The sequence below is a fragment of the Liolophura sinensis genome, chromosome 6 (assembly GCF_032854445.1).
Source record: "Liolophura sinensis isolate JHLJ2023 chromosome 6, CUHK_Ljap_v2, whole genome shotgun sequence".
Lineage (NCBI taxonomy): Eukaryota > Metazoa > Mollusca > Polyplacophora > Chitonida > Chitonidae > Liolophura > Liolophura sinensis.
The window spans coordinates 4,329,891-4,355,218 of record NC_088300.1 but is presented as its reverse complement, the minus strand read 5'-3'; the positions used below and the strand labels follow the sequence as shown (position 1 = coordinate 4,355,218).

The following is a 25,328-nucleotide window of genomic DNA, read 5'->3' as shown; positions in this document are numbered from 1 at the left end:
CAAAACTATACCTCGTGACAAGGCGCGGGCGTGAAACACCAGAACTACACGGATTTGACCAGACAACAATCAAGTAATATATATGCCTATATTGATACTTTATAAAGAGAAGAGAAACTGAACTTACAGGCATGTGCGGCCTGGTAAAACTGATATTTTTTGGATCCATCCGAGCCCGTTACGAAGACGACATCAAATTCGTGTCCATGAGCACTGGTGGCTCGTTCTGGCGCCTGCACCATATGTCTGGCACTGTCTTGAGAAAATGAAGTGCGTAACAGGTCAGGACAGATCAACAGTCCCAACAGTAGTGTAGAAAAGCTTGATTGATAAGGCATTTTGAGCCCATGTGCTTCACACACAGAGCCTTCAGAGCCAAATTGTTTCCTAATTTATTTCACATTTATAGACATTACTTGGCTTGGCGAAGGAGATGGCTCCCAGAAAATAATTTTGACAGTTATTGAGATACTCTCTTTGGGTAATTGGCTTCAGAGGGACAACTTCACCTACAGCTTATTTCAACCCTATGTCAGCACAAGTTTATCAAAACCTTGTTAATTTCATTCATCAGTGACTGAAAGAGGCAGATCGTAATATTAAGACAGTTAGTATTTTTAATTTGTCATCGTTTTATATTTGATATTCCATTAATAAATTGCAATGGTAATTAACGATGAGAAGAAGCCCGTAGGAAGCCGTGCACCTGGCAAGTACCTGACACACCTTCGGGCCTTAAGCCGTGCTCGATCCAAATCGAACTTCTGACCTCAGTACTACAAAGCCTGTAATCTGCTCTGACCAGAATCTATGCGTTGAAACAGCCATTCGTATACCAGCCGTCAACCAATAAGGATGTTCTAGATCAATAATCGCAAGGCCAATTCCCAAAATGGCCACCAAAAAAACGAAGAAAGTATATAAAGTACAAAAATAGGACGGAATTATGCAAAGAGCATCAGTCTACAGTTTTCTTTGATGTTGGAAAGACGCAGAGTGTGTTCTAGGCGGCTGAATGAAATCCGTATTTAAATCGTGTGTGTGCCACGCTAGAAGAATACCAGTTGTAGATAACAAAATAGGTATCTCAGTTGCGCTTTGATTGTAACTGTTCATATATCCAACGTGGCGATCTAATTCAGCACACTGAATATACAACCCCTAGTCCCGGGTTAAGGGGAATCAGACACAACATGAGCAGAGCGCCAGAGATTCTGGACGCTCTGTCCATATTTACTTACAAGAGAATTATATTCGTTGTAACCTTAAGAAACTTGGAGTCAAGGCGTTTGATGAATAACCTTGACACACTATTTTTTGCAGCAATAGCTTGTGGCGATGATTGAAATCGTCTAACAACACGCAGGATGTAACAAATCCTACAAGGCAAAGATATGTTCACGCCAATATGCGGGACCCTTCGGTATATTACTGCATGGTCAAGTAAGGATAATTAACAATATCAAAACCTAAATGTTGTTGTAAAGCCTGCGAGAGAGGAAACCGTTTTGCTCTTTGCACATACATAGGCCCACATAACATGTACCATCTGGAGAGTCTGTGGTTTCCTTCAAACCCAGCCAAGGTATCTTTCACAGCCTTTGCTATATGGATTGTCTAAAGCCAGCAGATCATCAATATACCGTTTAGTGAATGAGAACGATCGGACCTGGTGAGGATTACTCCTTAATAGTTTCTACATATATTCATCTATTCATCTAGTCGGTCAAAAGGGAGGCCCAATTTGTACCCATCGGAATATCTATACACTGCTGATATAATGTTTCCCCCGAATTTCACATAGATATTTTTGATGAGAAAATTCAAACAACTCAGTGAACATGGAAACATCCCATGAATGGTAATCCTGGTATGTAGTGAAACTGAAGAAGGCTTTGTTGTTAATATAGCGGTACTGGTTTCATTAAACAGATAAATTAGTGATGAAATTCCTATCTATATAATCCGTGTGAAGAATAGTAGTATAGAGAGTGGAGAATTCCCAAGTAGATATATCCTTATACGGTACGTATATTAGAGCTTCTAGTTCTTCAGCGAGACGTATATAGTTTTTTAGTATGCACAGCTCTTTGAGCCGCAATAAAGCGAGATTTTTATGTGGACTTGCGCATTTTTGGAATCCAGTAAAGTTGTGGTATGCCCGTGTGACGGAAACGTAGCGCTATATCGGTAATAATGGATATTTGTAGATAAGCTTAAAATAGAAGACAGCACTAGGCCTAATGTATATATACATCAATAAAATATCCCACAAGGAATGTAAAAAGCATGACTATATTATTTCTGTGATGCTGTACAACCGATCGCGCGTACTGAGACAATCGAAAGCGTGATCATATTATCAGTTTAACCAGTCAGGCGCCAGTTATTTCTTAACTAGAGGACAAAGCTGTTTCCGCTAACGTCACAAACCCCTGTTTGATTTTTAACCTTGTGTTCATGAGGTACGAATGACGCGACCTCGTGTTCCTTGTTGCTTAAATATGGCACATTCCATGGCCTCCAAATAATTCCTGATAAAAAGTTGATTTAGGTCTGTATCCACCCCTCCTTCCTAAATAACTCAGGTTATATTACTGGGTGTCTTTTCTTTAAGGGGCATTTTTAGGATATCTGATGATATAGATCCATGCACGTTAGCAGGCCCTGTACACTTACAAGACATACGGAGGAACTGAACAATCATACCGAGTTTCAGAAAAAATAATGAACGAAATAAATTTTCACATGCACAATGCTATTTCGAACGTTCCTGTTGGACACTTAAAGCTTGCCGCACGGAAAAACTTCAACCGAAACAGATACATGTACATATGGATGGCCGGAAGGGTGGGTTAGCATAACCTCAAGGTGTAACCAACAAACACTATGGGGTTGTCGTGACAAAACTTCATATGAGTGAGGTGGTTATGATCAACATGTTGATAAACTGTGACTGTTCCAGAATTGACTGACACAGTCTTAAAGGCACAAAAAAACACACCTGTGCATGTAATACATTGATAACCACAGGGCACAAACTGTGCCGTGACTACAATGTCTATAATATCAGTTTGGGTGAGCCCTGATAATAGATTGACAGTAGCGCTTGCTACTCAACCGGTTCACTTCCCTTACGGCTTTATTTTCAGGCTTGTTCATCAGCTTATGCTACTGATTTTGTCAACTGTTTGTAATAGCTTACTTTTACCTTCGTAACGAAGTTTTATTTACGGCTGATGATCGGTGGTTAACCCGAAACTGGATTTACCCAGAAAATACCTTCACCTGGGCCACCAGTTAACCGTATTGAAGTCAATAAGGGGTTGCCGTTACGTAAGGATAACTTACGTGGGACAGCACATGTCGTTGTCATGGGCAATACGGTTGTTGCTCATCGCTAGCGATGATGACTGTTTTCGGAAGACGCCATGATACATGCTACTGATGGCTTCTTCTGCCTTTTTGTCCAGCCGTCCAAGTTTACGAAACACCACCGATGGAACCTTCCCGCTAAGGTATATTGAGGTCTCGCACACTTGCAGTTTCAAACCGGTTGACTTAAAGAATTTCCTTTGACATGTTGTGTACGCTTTTAGAAAAGCGCTAGGGGTCTTCGTGAGACTCCGTGGGCAGCACCGAGTATAAGAGGGATTCGGAGATGTTCCGTTGCTAGCAGTAGTTTCACCCGCCTGAAGCATTACTGTGCCTAAGATGATCATCACCCAAATCAAACATTTTGCCGACACCATCTGGAAGAAACAAAACCTTTTTCGTCACTGTTTCAACCAAGCTTCCAATTTTTACGCTGGTAAACGGAGACTATAGCGGATAAAAGGGATTAACTCGGAAGATTTTCTGGTCTTCTTTTCATATTATGTCTCTAAACTTTTGATTTAAAACGAGTATACAGACTGGAAATTTACTTTACATATATAATGCCATTTGGGACAATGGATGAGTGAAACCATAACGGCTTAAACAATCTTAGCACTTCTTCCCTCATTCTGATAAAATCACCTGGTGTAAAGCCCCAGCCGAATTTGCTACCTGCATACAGCTTAATTATTACTGAACGAAATGACGGAAGTGTTTTGGAAGACCGGGAAAGTGGGATTGTGTCAGCACAGTGACAATCCTCGCCTTCCGCCATTACCGTTCTTATCATGTATATGATGAATAGTTGATCTAGGCCTACCATTGTACACAATAACCTCTGATGTAGCCAAGCCCCGAGTCAAATTCCTGTGCCCGTGACAACTATCCCGGGATGGAACTTGGCATCAGACATAGGGAAAGGCGCTTGCTTTCAATCAGTCCTATTCTGTCACATGATATCAACGACTCTGACATAATCAGGCAATCAGTGTTTGTGCTTGTTCAGCCATATTCAACGAAACCTGGCCAACAAGAAGCGAGTTTCTTTCTCCTTCGTCTACAGTATGTCAGGCAGCGTGATTCTCAAGTCGGGTTACGAGATAAAAGAATGTCGAGGTTTATCTTTCACCGCGTCCCGAATGGTCCCTTTAATAACATGTCACACATGAATCACACAAACAAAATAATGAACAAATGTTTAATTTAACAAGAGGCCCTCTGAGATATGCTTCTGAAATGCGCGGTTTCATGCACCACTGGTACATACACGGTAGACAGCTTTCTCTTAGTAAGTCTATGATTTTTGCCATGGCGCAATATGTCCTCCAAGGACAGGTTAATAAATGTATAAATTCAAATAATTGTAATAACAATATACAGATCGTAAACTATTGTATGGTTCCATCCCTTCCTCCTTAATGCTCCCCCTAACCAAACACGTGCGGTTTAGGGAAAAAAGCTATACAACATTTCTTCAGGCTGAAAGAATTCGCACACACTTACCTTGTTATACTTCGTCATTAAATGGCATGTAGAAAGATGCAAGTCATAATGAATAGAATCGTTGCATGGGTTTCACGTTTCTGCGAATGACCGCACAACTGTTTTCCTCCTTCCAAATAACGGTGGAAGAATTCTTTGACGCTGTGAATAATGACTGAGTGCCGTTCCTAATCCTTTTAGCGTTATGCTTTGCTTGTCACCACTTGTCTGTCCTTCCATATGATGAGGAAGAACGGGTGACGTACTGTCTAAGGAGACAGCCCCTGTGGGTTACGGATTCACGTCGTCAATTGCACGAAACTTTCTTCAGGCGTAGATCCCCCCCCCCCCCCCCCCTCACCGCCACAATCCTTATTCACCGCATGTTTAAGACACGTGCACGGAAGCACCCATGCGTAGCCCTCAAACGTTGATCACTTCATCATGCCTCAACAACAACAATATTGTAGACTGTTTTTGAAGCATCAGACCTTACAATCACCCTGTATGACACGTGCAACTTTACATTTTTACACATGTTTAAACGTACAAACAGCAAGTATATACATACACAGAGCTTTACAGTGAATGGTCAGCGGCGTTTGTGACGACTTGTAAACACAGGTATGACAGATTTTTGTCCGAACTCTCCACATGATTGGTCAGTTAAGTTGGCGACGACAGTCAGTCCGCATAATCGTGAACTACCGGTATGTATTACATTACGTAGACGAGGGAAAATATGGTAACAAAAAGAAAACAATGTTCTTCCTCAGGTGAGACCTGATTTTTAATATCTATCATTACTGGCTAATTAAAGAGGACATAGTTTAGTGACCATACAAGCTGCACCGACTGTATTTCAAGATGTGAACATTTTTTGTCGGATTGATGCCTAATTTCGACATATTCTAACATGTTTTCAAGATCTGTGAGAAAAATCTGTGAAAGTCTTCAAGAGTCTCCCTAGTTCATGAATGTTCTCACCGAATCTATATGAGGCCAAGTTATTGTCGACTAGACACCGGTTTGTTTGTAGCTCTTCGCAGCCAAAGTTTAGACAATTACAACATTTGAAACACATAAGTGAGTAATTGCACATTTTATTAACAAGTGGTTCTGTAACCATACGAGAAACCAAAAAACCCTCTATCTGTAGAAGGATTTCTGTAGCTGAGCTGTATTTTATATAAAGTGTTTGTGCCAAGAATGCCAAGTTACTGTTTTGGGCAAATTAAATGAATATGGCATTTTGAATATCTATAAAGTATTTTGGTAGTTTCTGTACATAAATGGGTACTGAATGAAACATAATTACTTAAATATCACATATGTAATCATTTATATTTTAAGTGATCGTAGCTCTCACTAAAACTGCATCGATCTTAGAGCCATCAATATCATCATTATCATCATAATAATATCATTGGTTAAAAGAACCCGTATCAAAGATTTTAGAGTGAAACTGGATAAAACCTAATTGGTATGCTGTATTAATTGGTGTGACGAGATGATCGAATTAATACATCCAGAAGAATCCTTTTCGCACTTTTCTTCATCGCAGATTATTCTACTTTTACAACAACAGTAAGGTTGAGAGGTGGGGAGATCACAAGGAACCGGAATTTCAACAATCCTTATGAAACAGTATTCTGTAACCAGGAGGATAGGATTTCTACCGTAAGGGATGGGGATTTTAGTGCTTCATGTCTTTGGCTGTATCATCCATACACATCTTTAAGTTGTTTGTAAGCTTGACCCGAAATACAAAATATTATCTACTTTGAATAGTCTTGTCATTTGACCACTACCCATACATGTCTCAAACATCTGGAAACATCGCGTTGTCAACATATAGTCCTGCGATATACAGCCGACCAAGCGGGGCCCGTGTGCTCCTTCTCATGAATCGGGATTTCTGGAAGAAATCGTCCATCTACCGTACGACATTCGACGACGTACACAGAGAGATGTGCCACATTCATTTGACACATTGGACATTGTTTCCATGCCGTTGGTCTGTAGTGAGACCATCATTGTCGAAGTGTGGCTGTTACTAAAAGGCAGTTACGTTACGTCCCACCAATGAAGACAATGTGATGACATCGAGCCTTAAGTAGTTGTGACATTCGTTGTTAAGTTGGATTCCACAGTAGTGTTAAAAGTCGCCGTGACATCTGGTACCATCATGGTATCATTTTCATTGGTGTTGTTGGATGGTAGAGAAGGAGTTACGGTGGAATATGCAGGAGTGAGTTGTGTTCTTGGCTCTAAACGAGCAGCCCCATGCTGTGCTGCCCTATGCCTTGTTCTTGGAAGAGGCTGAGCCCGTCTTAACATTTCCTTCGAAACAACTTTTCCATAATGGACCCTGATTGGTCCTGGGGGAATGGTTATTTTGGGTTTTATTCGTTCGTGTACAAGCCTTGTCGACCTTTCTGTGGGTTTGCCTGTTGTAGGAATGCTCGTATCATTTCTGCCGTGGTCTCTGCCGAAGTTTTTACACGAACAGTAAGATGGCACGTCAAATGGTTCAAAGGACATGCCCATCGGTAGATCCTCCCGAAACACCATAAGAAAAACTGTCGACATCTCCTCAACGCACGTTCCATGGCAGTTTTTAAGTTCGTTAGATGTCCTGCAAAATTTATCGAAGAAATTGTTTCTAAACCAAAGTTAGGGGGCATAAAACAGAACTGATTTATTCTGGTGGAAGAAATGTCAAACCTAATTGTTCAAAGACCATAGCCACTCAGAGTTAAATCCGTTGTTTAGATTCTTGAAATTATTTTGTTTCCCCACCACCGATGTTTAATTCCATGTTCATAATCTCTTAAGATTATACATTAACGCAAGTAGTAACATTCTATTTCTATGTTTTTGCAATCTACCGTAACAAGTAAAAGCTTACGATAGTTGCGCTTACGTGCTTAGAACAAGTGGTGACATTATATACATCTATTTTCTCTGAGGAATCTTACCTAGAAATAAAAAGCCAGCGGAGATGCCGCGAGTACTTACACACAGCTCCCTGCGTGATAAAACTGGTAAAGGCTAGCACTCGGTAGATTGACGATGTCCCTACTCTCACCATAGGAATTCTCCATCCTGCTCGGGGCTCGCTCCAAATGTCGGGTCCTGTCAGGCAGAACGTATGTTACCTTTAGCTAACTAACCATGAAACTCATTTCCTTATCTAGACAGTACCATTCAGCCTCAAATAATTCGCACAGATCAATCTGACTTGCACAGAAATGGAAGTCTTGATTGAACCAACTGTAATATGCCAGCCCTTTAATACAATGCAATAAACTTCTGAACAACATACCGCATATGAAAGACAACATCTGTACGTGGGCTTACGAATTCCATGCCAAATAGCTCTATCACATTCTAAATTGGTCCTGTCATTATACGTTTTCATTCATTTAGTACATTGCTTTTGAAAGCGATGTGTCATCCCCGAGAATGAAAGATAATAAGTGAATGCCATGTCATATTTTAACTAATCTGTAAATTTGAACTTTGTCTCCTGAGTGAGGGTAGAGTACATGCTATTCCGACAAAGAATTATACTATATATATATATGGTCCATTATTCAAAAGAATACGTTTGTTGGCGTGATTGGGAAATTGCGTTATACAATTAGCGTAATGTTATGTCGCAGTAACATAATCTATTCTAGCATCACTCAGAAAACATCATTTCTCCCGGGATCAGCCCTGTATCCTCCTTCCATAATGCTGGCCGCCGTCGTACCAGTGAAATATTCTTGAGTATGGTGTAAAACACCAATCAAATAAATAAACAGAAACCATAATATCATGTTCAGTTTAACATATTAGTTTTTAGAATGTAAGCAGTACACATATAGGCGAATTGACTTACGTAGGACAGCACATATCGTTGTCATGTATAGCGTGGCCTCTGGAAGGGCTGTGTTGTTTGGATACCAGGATACCGCTGAAGGCTTGACGGAGTTTATCGGCAGTTTTTGAGTCCACCTTACCAATTTGACAGGTGACTAGCGCTGGCTTTGTTAAGCTGTATGACAAAAACGTTTTACAGACGGGTACCTTGATCCCGGTAAACCCGAAGGGTATCTCCGTACAGTTTGTCCATGCTTTATATAAATGACGGCTGCTCACAGAAGTACAGAACAACGCAAAGAAAAGCGGATACAGGACAATAGCATCCATCTGAAAAAAAAAACAACACGTGAAATTATTTCCACCGGCTCCATTGCTACAAATACACATGCTGCTACCAAGGATATAGTATGAACAATACTATATCCCAGCTGCTACGTATAACGCTCAATGCGATTATTAAAGTACACTTTACATAAAGTACACCTTTGCATAAAGTACACCTTTACATAAAGAACACCTTTACATAGAATTCTGTGGCCCAATTGTTTTACAGCATCTCGGCATTGAATGCATAGGTCTAATACCTAATGTCTAAGTTTCCAGTTTAAACTTAACCCAAAATTATTGCCAAAGCTGTATTAAATTTAAAGCAAATGATTTGATTGTGTTAAACTCTTGCTTAATTCCGTTGTTGGGTTTCGCTAATTATGCACTGTGATGTAATAGCCGTAAGAATCACAATTAAGAACGCCCTCACCCCGAGGGCACAGCGGCACAAAGTTTGCAATTTCCACTTATTTCTACGACTTTGTATGTCGTCGATAGACGCCTTAGCCCGCAATACTTCAAAAGACTAAAAACTATAGTCAAAAGACGCTTCAGCCCTAACAAGTACCAAGTGACTCAGAAAATAAGACACGAAGATGTATAATTATTTTTTTAAAGATGTCGGCAAAAAAAGGAAATGAAAAAAAAAAAGAAATGAAACCAAATGAAAAAAAGGCAGAAAGGTTTGCGGGCGTGAGCTTATGGACTATATCTAAAGAGATCAGTTAATGTACAGAAAACTTGGTTTAACCAGTTCCCAATTATGAGCCACAATTTTAATAGCAAACGGTCATTTCATCACATCACTGTAGGTTTATCTGACAGCATTTTACACTTACTTCTACGCTGTGTACAATTTGGGACTATAAATATGTTAGTATATCTATTTACTCTTCATAGTGAAATATTCTTGAGTACGGCGTAAAACACCAATCAAATAAATTTACTCTTCATATCATAAGAAGGCTGGCACATTGCTTGCCTGTATACGTATAATTGTTTTTCCTACTTTATAACAGCCGCTTAATGTATATTTAAGCCTCTCTCACGTTTAAACAGATATCAAACATCAATATCAAGGCAGTATGACTAAACAGAAAATAGAAAACACTTTGAGGAGCAGAAGCATGTCGGCGACACCCGTGTATCCCATTTAAATTAAATTGGATGTCTTACTCGTCTTCATCGGATGCGCGCTGACGAACAAACCCACATGTTAAGCAGACAAACCTGAAACCAAAATACGGTCAAGTCCTGATACGCTTGACTTATACTCTGAGCCACTAAGACATATAAAAACGGATTATGGGTGTTTATTTAAAAGGATGGTTCAGAGAAATTAGTGGCTAAATATGTAACTAGGTCAGTGCTGTATAAATTACGTTTATATCATTTATTTCGTCTAAGTTGATGGGGAAATCAGTTTTGCTTCAAACTTCATGGGTCATTTTTATGTGTAACTATGATGTGTAGGGGTTGTTATTTACTAAATGTTTAGGTTATTTATGATATATTGATGACAGAAGTGAAAGGAGTATTTTAAGTATTTCATGAAATTTTCGTTCTCATTTCAATAGTGTATGCTTGACTGCAAGGCTAAAAGCTGTATTGTTTATTGTCTAAGCCATTTCTACATGGCTGGCAGAATGTAGGTTACAGGCATTTACTGAAGCCACATTCACATGGGGCGATTCTACCATTCGACCAATCTCATCGTCTCAAAGCAGATTTTCCCCCCTTTTTCATTAGGACAAATCCCATCGCGTGGACGGGATTAACGCATCTAAGAAAATCATGAGTGAACTAATGCTAGCGATTTTCAGGACATCATAAAACTGTCTTGAATACAAAACCAAGAAAATATTTCATTTAGCTCTCAACATTGATTTTCATGTGCAATTAGACAATTTTATTTGTGAAATTTCGGGTATTTTTGTAAGAATATCAAGACGTCACCAAAGACATTGACAAGTCAACGATTAATGGTATTTGACCAATTATAGATAATGACCACATGCACCTGTAGATATAACAATTGACACTAGAGAACGTGGGCAGCGCTAGGCTATTGCAGCAGTATATATAATTAATTCATCTATGATTCCTGACCTTTATGAGCGAAGAATGAACATGTTTTTAAAAATGTCTTCTTCATACTTGTATAGATGATTGTGATGACTGACGTGTACACAGGTATGAGCTCGTTCCACGCGGGGTTTAGACCTACCTGACACAGAGAAGAACTTAGTGGTTTATTTTTTACGGCTCAATTTGTTTGACACAGCGGAATTTTTAAGATAAATGTCTAACACGCCGAATCAGCAGTGGCGTGACACTATATTTAACTGGAGACGAAGAGGAGTTAGGAAGTTTTCTTAGTCAGTAGCTGGCGTGTCGCCAAGTTAGTTCACAACACCAAGTTGGAGTGAAAAGTGCCTGAGTATAAAAAGATAGCTTGACTTACTTCTGTTATGATTAACGTCCAAATGTGACCCTGTCGAAACTCGTCTCTTGGCATAAACACACCGACTTTCCCGCCGATATCTGTGAAGTGAACTTGATAAAATCCGCTCAAACGATGGTGATATTCAGAACACTTGTCTCGATACTTCTGTAGTAATGTCACCTGACTACAACCAATCAAGAACCAGCAATGAGTTTTCGTCACGCTATCTGTGATGGCGAATTAAAAATGTTTAAATAAAATTATGCATCGTCGCGCACATCTCCCAGTAAGTGGGGTTACGTTAGGTTACATTTGCCTGTTTATCGCGTAATGTACAAGCAAGCACGTCATTTCCACGAACTATAGACCTCATTGATGCGGGCGAGTGGCCTTATTGTATAAATAAATGTTTATTCAAAGTTTTTACTTCGTCACGCATGGCTGCCTTATAAAAACATACATTCGTTTACCCCCAAACCTAAAGCTATGGAGTCCATATATGGAGAGGAAAAGCCGCATTATACTCTAATCGTATAGTTGCTTGACCACTTTTTGATCTAATTACAAGGTATAGACGTTTTTAGTCCATGCCATTTTAAGATATTTATATCTGAACACTGGCCATTGACTGAAATACAATATTGTAAATCAGTCCGGTGTATTTATAGTTGTTTCCTTGTCAATATCGCAGTTATCTACCCTTGGGCTCTTTCCTTCACAGGGATCAGTGTTGCTTATCGATATAGGTTTGTGTCTGATCAAGATAAAACGCAAGATTGTCGGATGCATTCTTTTTTCATTTTGATTGTGCCCGATATTATCTGTATAGAATTTCTAGATGCCTCTGTTTATCTTCTACGACTTATTGGTGTTTACATCAACTCAGTAGGCATTTTATAGGAATGCACAAAGCTATTAGTTTATTTATACTTTCAAGAAAGACAACTTGGGTGACTATGAAATTTACATCAACTTACAAAATAATCCATTGACTGCATAAATTACTCTTCTTGTAAACCGAAATGGATGTTTCAATACGCATTTTTTGCTGGATAACGGGCTGGCTGAGCATTTGAGATTTGACAACGTGTCTCTGGACTATAGGAACCCTTGAGATAAGACAGCGCGTATGCGCTGTATCTGAACATGTGAGATTTGTCTTGGATTTGTCAACATCTGAGAATGGACAACGCGTCTGCTAAATATATGAACATTTGATATTGGACAACGCATCTGCTGAATTTGTCAACATTTGAAAATGAACAGCGCGTCTGCTGAATAGGTGAACATTTGATATTAGACAACGCGTCTGCTGTATAGGTGAACATTTGAATTTGAACAACGCGTCTGCTGAATAGGTAAACATTTGATATTGGACAACGCGTCTGCTGAATTTGTCAACATTTGATATTAGACAACGCGTCTGCTGAATAGGTGAACATTTGATATTGGACAACGCGTCTGCTGAATAGGTGAACATTTGATATTGGACAACGCATCTGCTGAATTTGTCAACATTTGGAAATGAACAGCGCGTCTGCTGAATAGGTAAACATTTGATATTGGACAACACGTCTGCTGAATAGGTGAACATTTGATATTGGACAACGGGTCTGATAAATTTGTGAACATTTGGTATTGAATAACGCGTCTGCTGAATATCTGAACATCTGATATTGGACCATGTGTCTGCTGAATATGTAAACTCTTAAGAATGGAGAACTGAATGTGTCAACATCTAAGACTCGATATGCGTGGTTGCATACTAATCACTAATAGTGTGCCTCCTTGTTGCAGGACGGATTTCCACTGCTCTTTTATTTAGTGCTGCTTCACTGAAACGACTTACCGAAGGCAAGTCAGCCATATGTCTGAATATACTCGAATCACTACACGGACTGGATGTCATATGTCTTAATATACCTGAACAACTACACGGAATGGATGTAATATGTCTGAATACATGGACGGGATGTTATATTTCTGAATATCCCCGAATCACTACACGGACTGGATGTCACATGTCTGAATATCCCCGAATAACTACACGAATAGGGTGTTTCATGTCTGAATATACCGGAATCACTACATGGACTGGATGTCATATGTCTAAATATACCGGAATCATCACACGGAATGGCTGTGATATGTCTGAATATATCCGAATCACTAAACGGAATGGCTGTCATATGTCTGAATATACCCGAGCCACTACACGAACTGGATATCATATCTCTGAGTATACCGGAATCACTACACGCAATGGATTTCATATGTCTGAATATACCTGAATCACCACACGAACTGGATGTTATATGTCTGAATATATGTGAATCATTACACAGGCTGGATTTCATATGTCTGAATATCCCTGAATCACTACACGGAACGGCTGTCATATGTTTGAATATACCCGAATCTCTACATGAACTGGATGTCATATGTCTGAATATACCCGAATCACTGCACGAACTGGATATTATATGTCTCAATATACCCGAATCACTACACGAACTGAATATTACGTCTGAATATACCCGAATCATTACACGGAACGGCTGTCATACGTCTGAATATACCCAAATCACCACACGGACTGGATGTCATATGTCTGAATATACCCGAATCACTACACGAACTGAATATTACATCTGAATATACCCGAATCACCAATTGGACTGGATGTCATATGTCTAAATATACCCGAATCACAACACGGACTGGATAGTACATGTCTGAGTATACCCGAATCAATACACGAACTGAATATTACGTTTGAATATACCCGAATCACTACACGAACTGGATGTTACATGTCTGAATATACCCGAATCACTACACGAACTGAGTATTACGTCTGAATATACCCGAATCACCACACGGTCTGGATGTCATATGTCTAAATATACACGAATCACAACACGGACTGGATAGTACATGTCTGAATATACCCGAATCACTACAGGAACTGAATATTACGTCTGAGTATACCCGAATCACTACACGAACTGGATGTTACATGTCTGAATATACCCGAATCACCACACGGACTGGATATTACGTCTGAATATACCCGAATCACCACACGGACTGGATGTCATGTCTGAATATACCCGAATCACTGCACGAACTGGATATTATATGTCTGAATATACCCGAATCACTACACGAACTGAATAGTACGTCTGAATATACCCGAATCACCACACGGACTGGATGTCATATGTCCGAATATACCCGAATCACTACACGAACTGGATGTTACATGTCTGAATATACCCGAATCACCACACGGACTGGATATTACGCCTGAATATACCCGAATCACCACACGGACTGGATGTCATATGTCTGAATATATCCGAATCACCACACGGACTGGATGTCGTATGTCTGAATATACCCGAATCACTACACGAACTGAATATTACGTCTGAATATACCCCGAATTACTACACGAACTGGATGTTACGTCTGAATATACCCGAATCACTACACGAACTGGATGTTACATGTCTGAATATACCCAAATCACCACACAGACTGGATATTACGTCTGAATATACCCGAATCACCACACGGACTGGATGTCATATGTCTGAATATACCCGAATCACCACACGGACTGGATGTCATATGTCTAAATATACCCGAATCACAACACGGACTGGATAGTACATGTCTGAGTATACCCGAATCAATATACGAACTGAATATTACGTTTGAATATACCCGAATCACTACACGAACTGGATATTATATGTCTGAATATACCCGAATCAATACACGAACTGAATACTACGTTTGAATATACCCGAATCACTACACGAACTGGATATTATATGTCTGAATATACCCGAATCCGTACACGAACTGAATATTACGTCTGAATATACCCGAATCACTACACGAACTGGATGTTACATGTCTGAATATACCCGAATCACTACACGAACTGGATATTATATGTCTCAATATACCCGAATCACTACACCAACTGGATAATACGTCAGAATATACCCGAATCACGACACGAACTGGATGTTACATGTCTGAATATACCCGAATCACTACACGAACTGGATGTTACATGTCTGAATATACCTGAATCACTACACGAACCGAATGTTTTATGTCTGAATATACCTGAATCACTACACGGATTGAATGGTACATGTCTTAATATACCCGAATCACTACACGTACTAGATGTCATGTCACCGTGTTGAGTTGTGTGTTTTTTATTTTTTAACAAAGTTTCGATAAATTGGAGGGAAATTTCTATCTTTCACGAAAACATCGTGTCATGGGTCTAAGAGAGTGCTGTACTGGTTAGAGTATTTTTCATACTCCTGTACCAACGAAACTGTCTCATCGTGAGACCAGTTTTTCTCTTCCGTCTTTGACGCCGCCATTTTGCCCAGGTCACATGCCTTAAGACGGTCACGTTATTTCTACACGTCCGCGGATTGGCTACTCGACTTGACTCATCTTGACAAAAATACACATACACATTTCCGATTCAACGGTGTTGGATGATGTTGAGTGTTGTTGAACAAAAAGGTAGAACCCATCCAGACAACCCAATACAGATCAACTTGTTGACTCAACTTCAAGCTGACTCTTGTTGAGTCATCAAAAGTTCAATGATGCTGGATAGTCTGGACGGGGGTTTAGTCAACGAGGAATTTGAAAGCTTATGTGTCTGGACACAGGAAGCGATGATTCCAACACTCATCTTCATGCTGAGATTGTAGAATACTCGAATCCATTCGTCGTAACCAATCGTCAACCATAATGGACGTACAAGGTAAAGAATCGCATGATAAATTTTAAAATTAACGCTCAAAAGAAATCATCAAAGAACTAAAAAGGGCATAGAAAGCAAAAAAAAATGAGACAGGTTAAGTCACAACATGTTTGAGTGGCATTTAGAAGTTGGGAAGGAAGTACACTGGGAAAGTCTTTCACTTGAAAACGATGTTAGTAACTACATCGAAACGTTGTGTTAATAAATCAAGAAGTTGTTTGTCCATAAGAAAGATTTTCCCAAGTTAAGTTATGTAAAGCTCTGCGACCAAGAGTTTTCGGTGATGGTGGAAAGACACAAGGAATGTTCTAGCTTTGATTGCAGCTCTTCCAACAAGGCCGTTTTATCCAACGCGATTCTTACACATCCCCTATCCACGAGTTTAGCAGAATCAGTCAGAATAACAGAGCAGAGCGCCAGTGGTTCTGGGCACTCACTCCATAGTCACCTACAAGAGACTTATACACCGTAAAATTTAATAAACTAAGCTCTCTCGTAGAATATTCTGAACACACTAGACTTTGTCGCCGTAACTTGTGAAGCTGATTGAGGAGGTTATTAAACAGCACAGAGGATCTAAGAAACGCGAGATATGTATACATCCTATGCAGGTTCCATTGGTATACATGTATTGCCATATAATGAAAGATCTCAATGCCAAAATTCAAACTAATACCATCATCGTAAGATAGGAAGATAGTGTGATAGGAAGCCATTCTTGTCTTTGTAGAAATACAATTTAAGGTACCAAATAAATCCTGTAAATCTAAAACGTGGGTATCGGTCACACAATTTAAAACTGGTTTATTCAAAATCATGAAAGGCCGATTTCATTATACGGTATGCACAAACAACTACTTATATCTGATATTTTAAACACTATCCGTTAAACGGATGGCAGCAAGTGTCAAAATATGCCGAAACAGTAAAACAGTTTTGCGTTATCTCCCTTATTTGATAGTTTCCATGCATAAAACAGCAACAGTTTTACATGTTTAAACTTTACAGATGCTCTGTGCTAAAAGTCTTTCATTATATTCTATCCGCTTTTTGTTTTCTAGGCGGATACATCATGTGCATCTATGCGTCGAAACATTTGCATACCAGCTGTCAACCAAGATGGACGTTACACATCAATAATCGCAAGACCAATTCCCAAAACGACGTCTAACACAAACCCCCAAAGAACTAAGAAAGTATATAAAGTATGAAATCAAGATGGGATCATAAAAAGAGAGGCAGTCAACAGTTTTCAATGATGCTGGAAAGGCGCAAAGTAGTTTCCAGGCGAATGAGTGAAATCAGTATTCAGATCGTTTACCATGCCAGTATATAAGTTGTTGATAATAAAATATGTGCCAGTTGCGTTTTGGTTTAACTGTTCATATATCTAGCGTGGCGATCTAATTCAACACTATGAATATACAGCAGCGACAGAATCATCATTTTTTGTGTTGTTATTTCAAAATGGGTTTTGAGGGTTTTACTACCTATCTTTAAATGAATCAACTTTTTCAAGCGTTGCTTTCAAATGAAACACGCTAGAAAAAGACAATCTTCTGTTTTTCATTTTTCATTTAAAGTGAACATAAAAGTCTATCACTAAGGCTGAATTAAATTAATGAAGTAGTACTCCAGAAATGTTCTAAAATATTTCAAAAATTCTACACCGCTTTTTAACAAAATAAATAACAAACAATCGTCAATACCTAGCCTCTTATTTGGTGACGCCATTTTGCCATGTCATAGCTATCTAGAGTGACGTCACAAAACTTAGGAGCTCTCCCTTACCATCGGTATTAAACAACGTAACAAAGAGAAAACATAAACAAAAACGCCTGATACCCTACCAGAGGGTTTCAACTCTGTTCCGTGTTCAGAAGGCCGATGTTTCTTTTAATTTGACACTCGGTCAGCGCGATGTTCGTGGCCACAAGCGTCGTATTTCAGCGATCATGCTCGTCCTCTTCCTGTAAAGCCCTTGGCTTTACCGACTTTAGGGAATTTACGAACATAGCAGGACCTTCTGAATGATACTAGGCCCTTTCATTCAGATTCTGAGAAGATATTTTCGTAATAAATCTGAATTTGCTTAGAAAAAATAATGCAAAGTCTTCAAGCAATGACTCTCCCGAGGCGATTTTCTTGCCAACTAACCCTGAGAAGTTACTGCAGTATCCTGCCCAACACGTACGCATTGTGACACGGGCAGATGTTTTGTTCCCTGCCCATACACGTGTGGTTCAAAATGCATCAGTTTAACACTTAAACTTGGTAACATTAAAATTAAAAAATTATCGTAGATAACACAATTCTTCCAAAGAATAATTACATTTTGCACATCAACGTTTCTCACATAACTATCTAATTATTTTCCAAGTTTAACACAGAAGTACTAAATATTTTTACGTATTAAAATGTTAAACTCTCATACTGGAGTTAATAATGAAGAATAGTTTTCTTTTCTGTTTTGCAACTGGGACATTTGACTCCTAGATAGTCGCTCAGTGAAGTGACCTCTCGTTCGCATCATGTGATCAGAGGAGACTGTTCGTCTGCTTTGCTTTGCTGGACATGTCTGTTTGATTCATCTAGCGTTTGTTTATCTCCGACTTGTCTTGGGCCGAATGTCCAGCATCTTATACAAGCCACAAGGAATAACACAGCAGTGGCAACTGTTGCTCCTAAGTTGACGTAGATAGGAAAGAATACCCCATGGTTCTGGATTCCATATCCAGACAACCACTGGAAGATCAACGTCCCAAACCCCCCACCAGCAAAGAATACTGCCATTAAAGGTCCAGTTATTTCTAAATAGATTTCCGACCACGCTATGCCTGCCGGAAAAATTGGAGCGGAAGTGAATGAAAAAGCACATGTCAGTACCCAGATAAACATGACCGAGCGAAAGCTGTAAAAGTAGAGACCAATAGCTCCGCCTAGAGTCAGTCCTATTTCAAAAGGCAGCAGCCATTGTGAAGAGAAGAACTTACTAAGGAACACGGCCAGAAGGCGGCCCACCACCATGCTAAATGAGTATCCGAAGAGGAGGAGGTTGCCGTCAGCTTTTGACATGTGGAGAGGACCTTGCACGCTCATTGGCATCAGGTACGTTGACAAAGACTGGTACACACCCGACAGGCAAATATACATCAGACACAGCACAACGGCCATGAATATTCCAAAAGATTTCTGGACACCTGCAAAAGTCCCTTGCTTTCCAAAGATTTCAGAGTTCTGTCTGTCGTTTGCCGTATAAAACAAACCCTCTCTTGCAGGGGTCTGTCGATCATTCACGTAAAACCACAGAAACAAGCCTCCCCAGAACAGTGTGTACAGCCCGTAAGCCCCAAATGGGATTTGTATCCGGCTGGAGGCAACAGTGGACGAATTATTGCCGAGTATGTTTCCCGGCAGCCCAATCTCATGCTTTGGGAGTGAGCTGTTCACGTCAGGTGACAGGAAGGGGCGAATGATGAGTGGAGCAACAACACTACCGAGGGAGTTGCCAAAATGCAGCGCGTGAAGAGGTCCGGAAGATTCGCCTTCCCACATGACGGCAATCCAGGAGTTTCCAGCTGAAATGGACAGTCCCCATATGACTATAGTATAAATTTGGTAATATCTGAATGCATTCATCTGAGAGAAATAAAAAGGCCCAGAACGCATCACTATGAACATAAGATCACCAGTTCAAGCTGATTCTTTCTCCGATGGATTTGATAAATGTGTCATTGTCTCGAGCCAATTATAATGCACTATAATCCCGACACCGTCCTCGACGACCAACCTATCCTTCCACACCTCTTGTTAATTGGATTAAACCCTTTATCGTAAATAATTCCACGACTTCTTTCCAAAACCAATAAACACAAAGACGAGTTTATGTCGTGTACATGGTGTTATTGATATGAGCTTTCAAGAGCAACTGCTCCCATCATCAGATATTATACACACACAAAAATTGTCATGGGCAGATCTTCATTTATATACGAAAGTGAATTCTGTTCAAAGTTGTGTACAATAACATATAATAAACATGGAAAATATACAATAGGTCTGTAATACTGAACACGTATCAACCATACTGTTAAGGAGAAGCCAAACTTCTCCCAAAAAGTTTAGGGATAAAATGAAATTAAAGCATGTATTTCGTGATTCCATGAAACACGTAAGCATGACTGTTCTGCTAAAGGCTGTAAATTTAACAGTTTTTCACGATTTCAGATTGTTTTATATTTCGCCTATTTAGTCAGTTGAAATTTTGAAATCGGTGTCATTCGAATGCGTGGTCATGTATCCCTTGATATTTAAGATTCACCAATAAATAATTTGTGTTAATACATTAAAACTTCTGGCTTACCAACTCCAAGCACGCCATGCGTTAGCCCCTGTACCATCATAGCCGCTGCCATAACAGTAAGCAGAGAACACCATGGAACAGCGGCTGTTGCCAGTCCTAGAAGAATAAGATTGGTGGCCAAAATTGCCTCCAAGTGGCGCTGATATCGACTACAAATCCATCCTGCAGCGAGAGCAGAAGCTGTAAGTCCCAGGTTCTTGGCGGTTAAAGGGTAGGCAAGTTGTTCGTAGTTGCAATGGGCAATCTCAGTCAAATCTATCAAAGCAGGCCCAACCATGGACATGTACATTCCCTGAAAGAAACATCACACATGTAATATTCAACGATAGGACGACCAGCTATGAAATAGCCTTCGGCATCGTTTTCGATCCCATAAGTTTTCAACTTTAAATTCTGAGGTCGCTTCACCAAAAGTTATCAACACCATTTTTATTTAGTTCCATACATTGACATAAATCTTGTTGTGTTGTGTTGGCTATTATACAGGACTGCACCCGTAGGTAGTACACATGTTTAGTTATATTTTGGGTTCCCGCGAAACTTCTCGTTAATAATCCAGTAACCATCCATTTAACACATCGGCCTCTTGGTGGAGACATCTTGGCATTCTTGATCCCATGTTAAGGGTGGAATTATTGCGTTTTATGATCTAGGTTTCGCTGTTATTTCAAAGATTTTACACCTGGCAAAAAGTATCACTATTCTCTATAATCCATAACAAGTAATTTTTAAAATCTTATCAAGATGAACTTCAATAGGTAAGGGGTCTTAAAACGTCAAAAGGGATGAAACTTTGGGCCACTACACTAAAATAAAGTTGTTATTGTTGAGATAATTTGGAAGGGATCCCCATGGGTTCGCTTCACAGACAAACTGAAAAGGCCTTTAGTTTGCTTGGTTTCATCTGAGATTAAGATCTTAATCCCAGGTTTCATAGAGGACGACTGGTTTTAAGTTCAAGGTGGTTAGACAGCTAAATAGCCAATAATTCACTGCTGTTACAGGTCTTCAATAGTTATACACGAATTTTGTATATGATATGTATGTATGATTTAATTGTCATCCCGTCGATTTTGTAATATTTTTAACGTCCTTGTTTGATTTGATTTGATTGGTGTTTTACGCCGTACTCAAGAATATTTCACTTATACGAAGGTGGCCAGCATTATTGGGGGAGGAAACCGGGCAGAGCCCGGGGGAAACCCACGACTCGTCATGTAATATCCCAGTACTTGACTTCATTAATTCTCAGGTCCATGTATGTATTACATATTCAGCCTATCTGGAGCTCCGTCTCGTGGTAGATTCCACTTACCACAGAGCTACGTCTCAGGGTAGATTCCATTTACCACAGAGCTCCGTCTCATGGTAGATTCCACATACCACAGAGCTACGTCTCATGGTAGATTCCACTTACCACAGAGCTCCGTGTCATGGTAGATTCCACAGAGCTACGTCATATCAGTCAGCTGATTGACTCGCTGGTAGGCGCTACATCTACTGGCCAGCTGATCGACTAACAATGTATGTGATCCCGCACTGGAGTTTTACATTTAATTAAAATTTCGTGTTTAGAATACGACCCTTCTGTGTATCTAACGTTATTTAAAACTTAGCAGTACTTGTCCTGCCTTATAGATACTATACCCTTTGATAATATGTAATTCTAGATCAGTGAATCAAAGGAAATGCCATTAACATCACTATATTTTTAACCTCATTCTTGTTATTGTTGTCATGAGAAATAAGGCTGCCAAAATAATGTATATTATGACATACCGTGAGACATAAGGCTGTCAAATTGACGCTTGTTGTGTTTGTCGTGAGACATAAGGTTGTCAACATGAAGCTTGTTGGGGTTGTTGTGAGACATAAGGCTGTCAACATGACGCTTGCATGTTCTGGTTGTCGTACGACATGAGCTCCAAAATGACGTTTGTTGAGGTTGTCATGAGACATAAAGCTGTCAAATTGACGCTTGTTGTGGTTGTCGTGAGACATAAGGTTGTCAACAAGAAGCTGGTTGGGGTTGTCGTAAGACATAAGGCTGTCAACGTGAGGCTGGCATGTTCTGGTTGTCGTAAGACATGAGCTGCCAAAATGACTTTGTTGAGGTTGTCATGGGATAAAAGCAAATGACGCGTGTTCTGGTTGACGTGAGACATTAGGCTGTCAGCATTGTTGTGGTTGTAGTATCGCATAAGACTGTCAAATTGACACTTGTTGTGGTTCTCGTGTTCCATAGGCCTAAAGGACCCGGTATGGTAAGGCGGGGAATCGGCCCTAGTGCTAGAAACTGTGCACCTCAAGAAGCGAAAATGACTATATCTGTGAGTGACAGCTGCTGACACTGTCGTGAGGATACTTCTTTTTCAGTTCTGTTTTACTCTTCTTTTCGTGGTATATGGTAAACATGCGCCATATAACGCTCCGAACATACACTGAAGCAATGTATAGATCATAAAATCGAAAAATGGTAGGCTGCTCGAGTCGCACTGAACAGTCTCTTTTTCTTTTAAAAAACACTTTAGAATGGGGAAAATCACTGCACCACAACTGTAACTTTCTGAAAAATTTTTGAGAGCGCAGTTATGCACCAATCAATTAAATACATATATAACAAATGTCCAGCTTTATACTTCCGCTATGCATATTAACATGTTAATGTTAATTATAGCTAGAGGGCCTCTTGTGCTCTCAACCAGGATCCACGTATGATTTCGCTATAGTTGCCACACGTTAGGTAATACCATAACTTAACAATTATCCATTCTAATTAATAATAACGCTTATTTAATGCAAGACTAGCCCATATCTATACTCACACAAAAAGTTTCTTGCCCACGAAAAAAAAGAAGCATTGGAAGATTCGAACTCTTCTTCGAGGTGCAACCTGTTCACCACATTAATTTCGTTAGTTGACTGTAATACGAACGATGTCGAACAAGCTAAGACCGAAATACGAATCATAACCTTGCCAAAATATGGCAAAACTGATCACATTATAAAGTTTATTGTTTACATATGAAGACCAACGTAAACCACAACGACATTTTGAGAGCACGTAGAAATACACACATGAAAGTTTCAATAAAGATATTCTTCTGGTTTACGTTGATGTTAATTCTGTATATTAATGCCATTGTGCCTTGTTTGAAGGCAAAATTGGCGTTTTTGATCAAGAGTGCATTTTTGGAGGATCATTACTAAGCAACCATCTTTTTCATAGCCTTATAACTTTTATGGGTGATTCGACCAAGTTTTATACTTCTGATTTGGAAATTTACAGAATTGTGCTGGGATTCAGAAATTTGCACTTTCTTATGGTACCTCTCTGAGGCCAATTCTCCGCCTTCCCGTACCAGGTTCTTCGCCATACATAAGGCATGTTGTGGTTATCGTGTGGCGCAAGGTTGTCACAACTGAAACTTATTATGAAGGTCGTGTGACAAAAGGTTGCCACAGATAACACTTGTGATGGTTGTCATTCTGCATAAAGTTGTCCCAAATGAAGATATAATGGTTCTAAACGGGATTACATTTAACAAGTAATTATACTGAGTAAAATCTACAATACTGACTGTGGCACGGCTATATACGTATGAGTTATAATTGTAAAATCATTTATCCAACAGAATGAACGTTGCATGTTTGTTGGAAATATGTTGAGAAACTTCTCAGGAAAGGAACGGCTAAGTTTCGTATAAATTTGTACAAATCCTGTAAGGTTTTCTTGTTTACATTTCCGGGTAATGTTTTTACAAATTCGGACAGTTTTTTACTTGCTTTGTGTTTTTGGCCGATTTAAAATTTTATGGGGATTTTATATTTTCGGGATTTAGGCCTACAGTAGACACTGTTTAGACTGGACCCGATGTCTACCCAGTAATAAATATACCGACAGTGAGCGGTTATAACGTAACCCTACATAATGATTCTGTTGTTAAACACGAGTAACGCAGATATATAGACCTATTCAAAGAAACGAGTAGATATAGCCTTTCTATGACCTAGATTGTTTTGTGGGACGAAACTTAGAGGTCTACTCACTGCTGATAGCCAGGTAGCCACCATACAAACTGTTTTAACCAGTCGCCATTTCTTCCAGACGCTGAGCTGTACGCCAGTCATTCTCATTCCGTTCATACGAGTCCAGACTGGCGGGGGTTACAGCACGAGTGACGGGCTATGATCCTGCTTCTTAGGTAATTACATACGCACCAAGCACTGATCTGACATTAAGATCGCTTGATACAGACGAACCTAGTATCAGTGCACCACAATATGATATAGTTGGCGAGTTGCTTTATGCATAATCACTATCTTTACAAGAGAAAATGTGTGTCAACGGTATGTATACGTTATTGAGCCGTATAGTGCTGTTCCATTGTGACGTATACGTGACTGAACGGTATATTGCCGCGTCAACGTTACGTGTACGTGCTTGACCCGTATAGAGCTGTGTCAACTTTACGTATACGTGATTGAGCAGCATAGTGCTGTGTCAACTTTACGTATACGTGATTGAGCAGCATAGTGCTCTGTCAACTTTACGTACACGTGATTAAGCAGCATAGTGCTGTGTCAAATTTACGTATAAGTGATTGAGCAACATAGTGCTGTAGAGCTCAGCATATAAGAAATATACC

The 25,328-nt window shown here is 39.7% G+C and overlaps 1 protein-coding gene across 1 annotated transcript; it reads right to left on the bottom strand.

The window, feature by feature from the left end:
- Positions 1-18,845: 18,845 nt before the first annotated feature.
- On the bottom strand, positions 18,846-19,871 carry LOC135466165 (sodium-dependent glucose transporter 1-like). The gene has a single exon (XM_064743542.1). It carries the CDS (start codon positions 19,869-19,871, stop codon positions 18,846-18,848), a length of 1,026 nt encoding a protein of 341 aa, XP_064599612.1.
- Between the last annotated feature and the right edge of the window lie 5,457 nt (positions 19,872-25,328).

Excerpts from the sequence above, each read along its gene's own strand:
- LOC135466165 (XM_064743542.1), bottom strand. The coding sequence starts at position 19,871 with ATGTGGGAAGGCGAATCTTCCGGACCTCTTCACGCGCTGCATTTTGGC.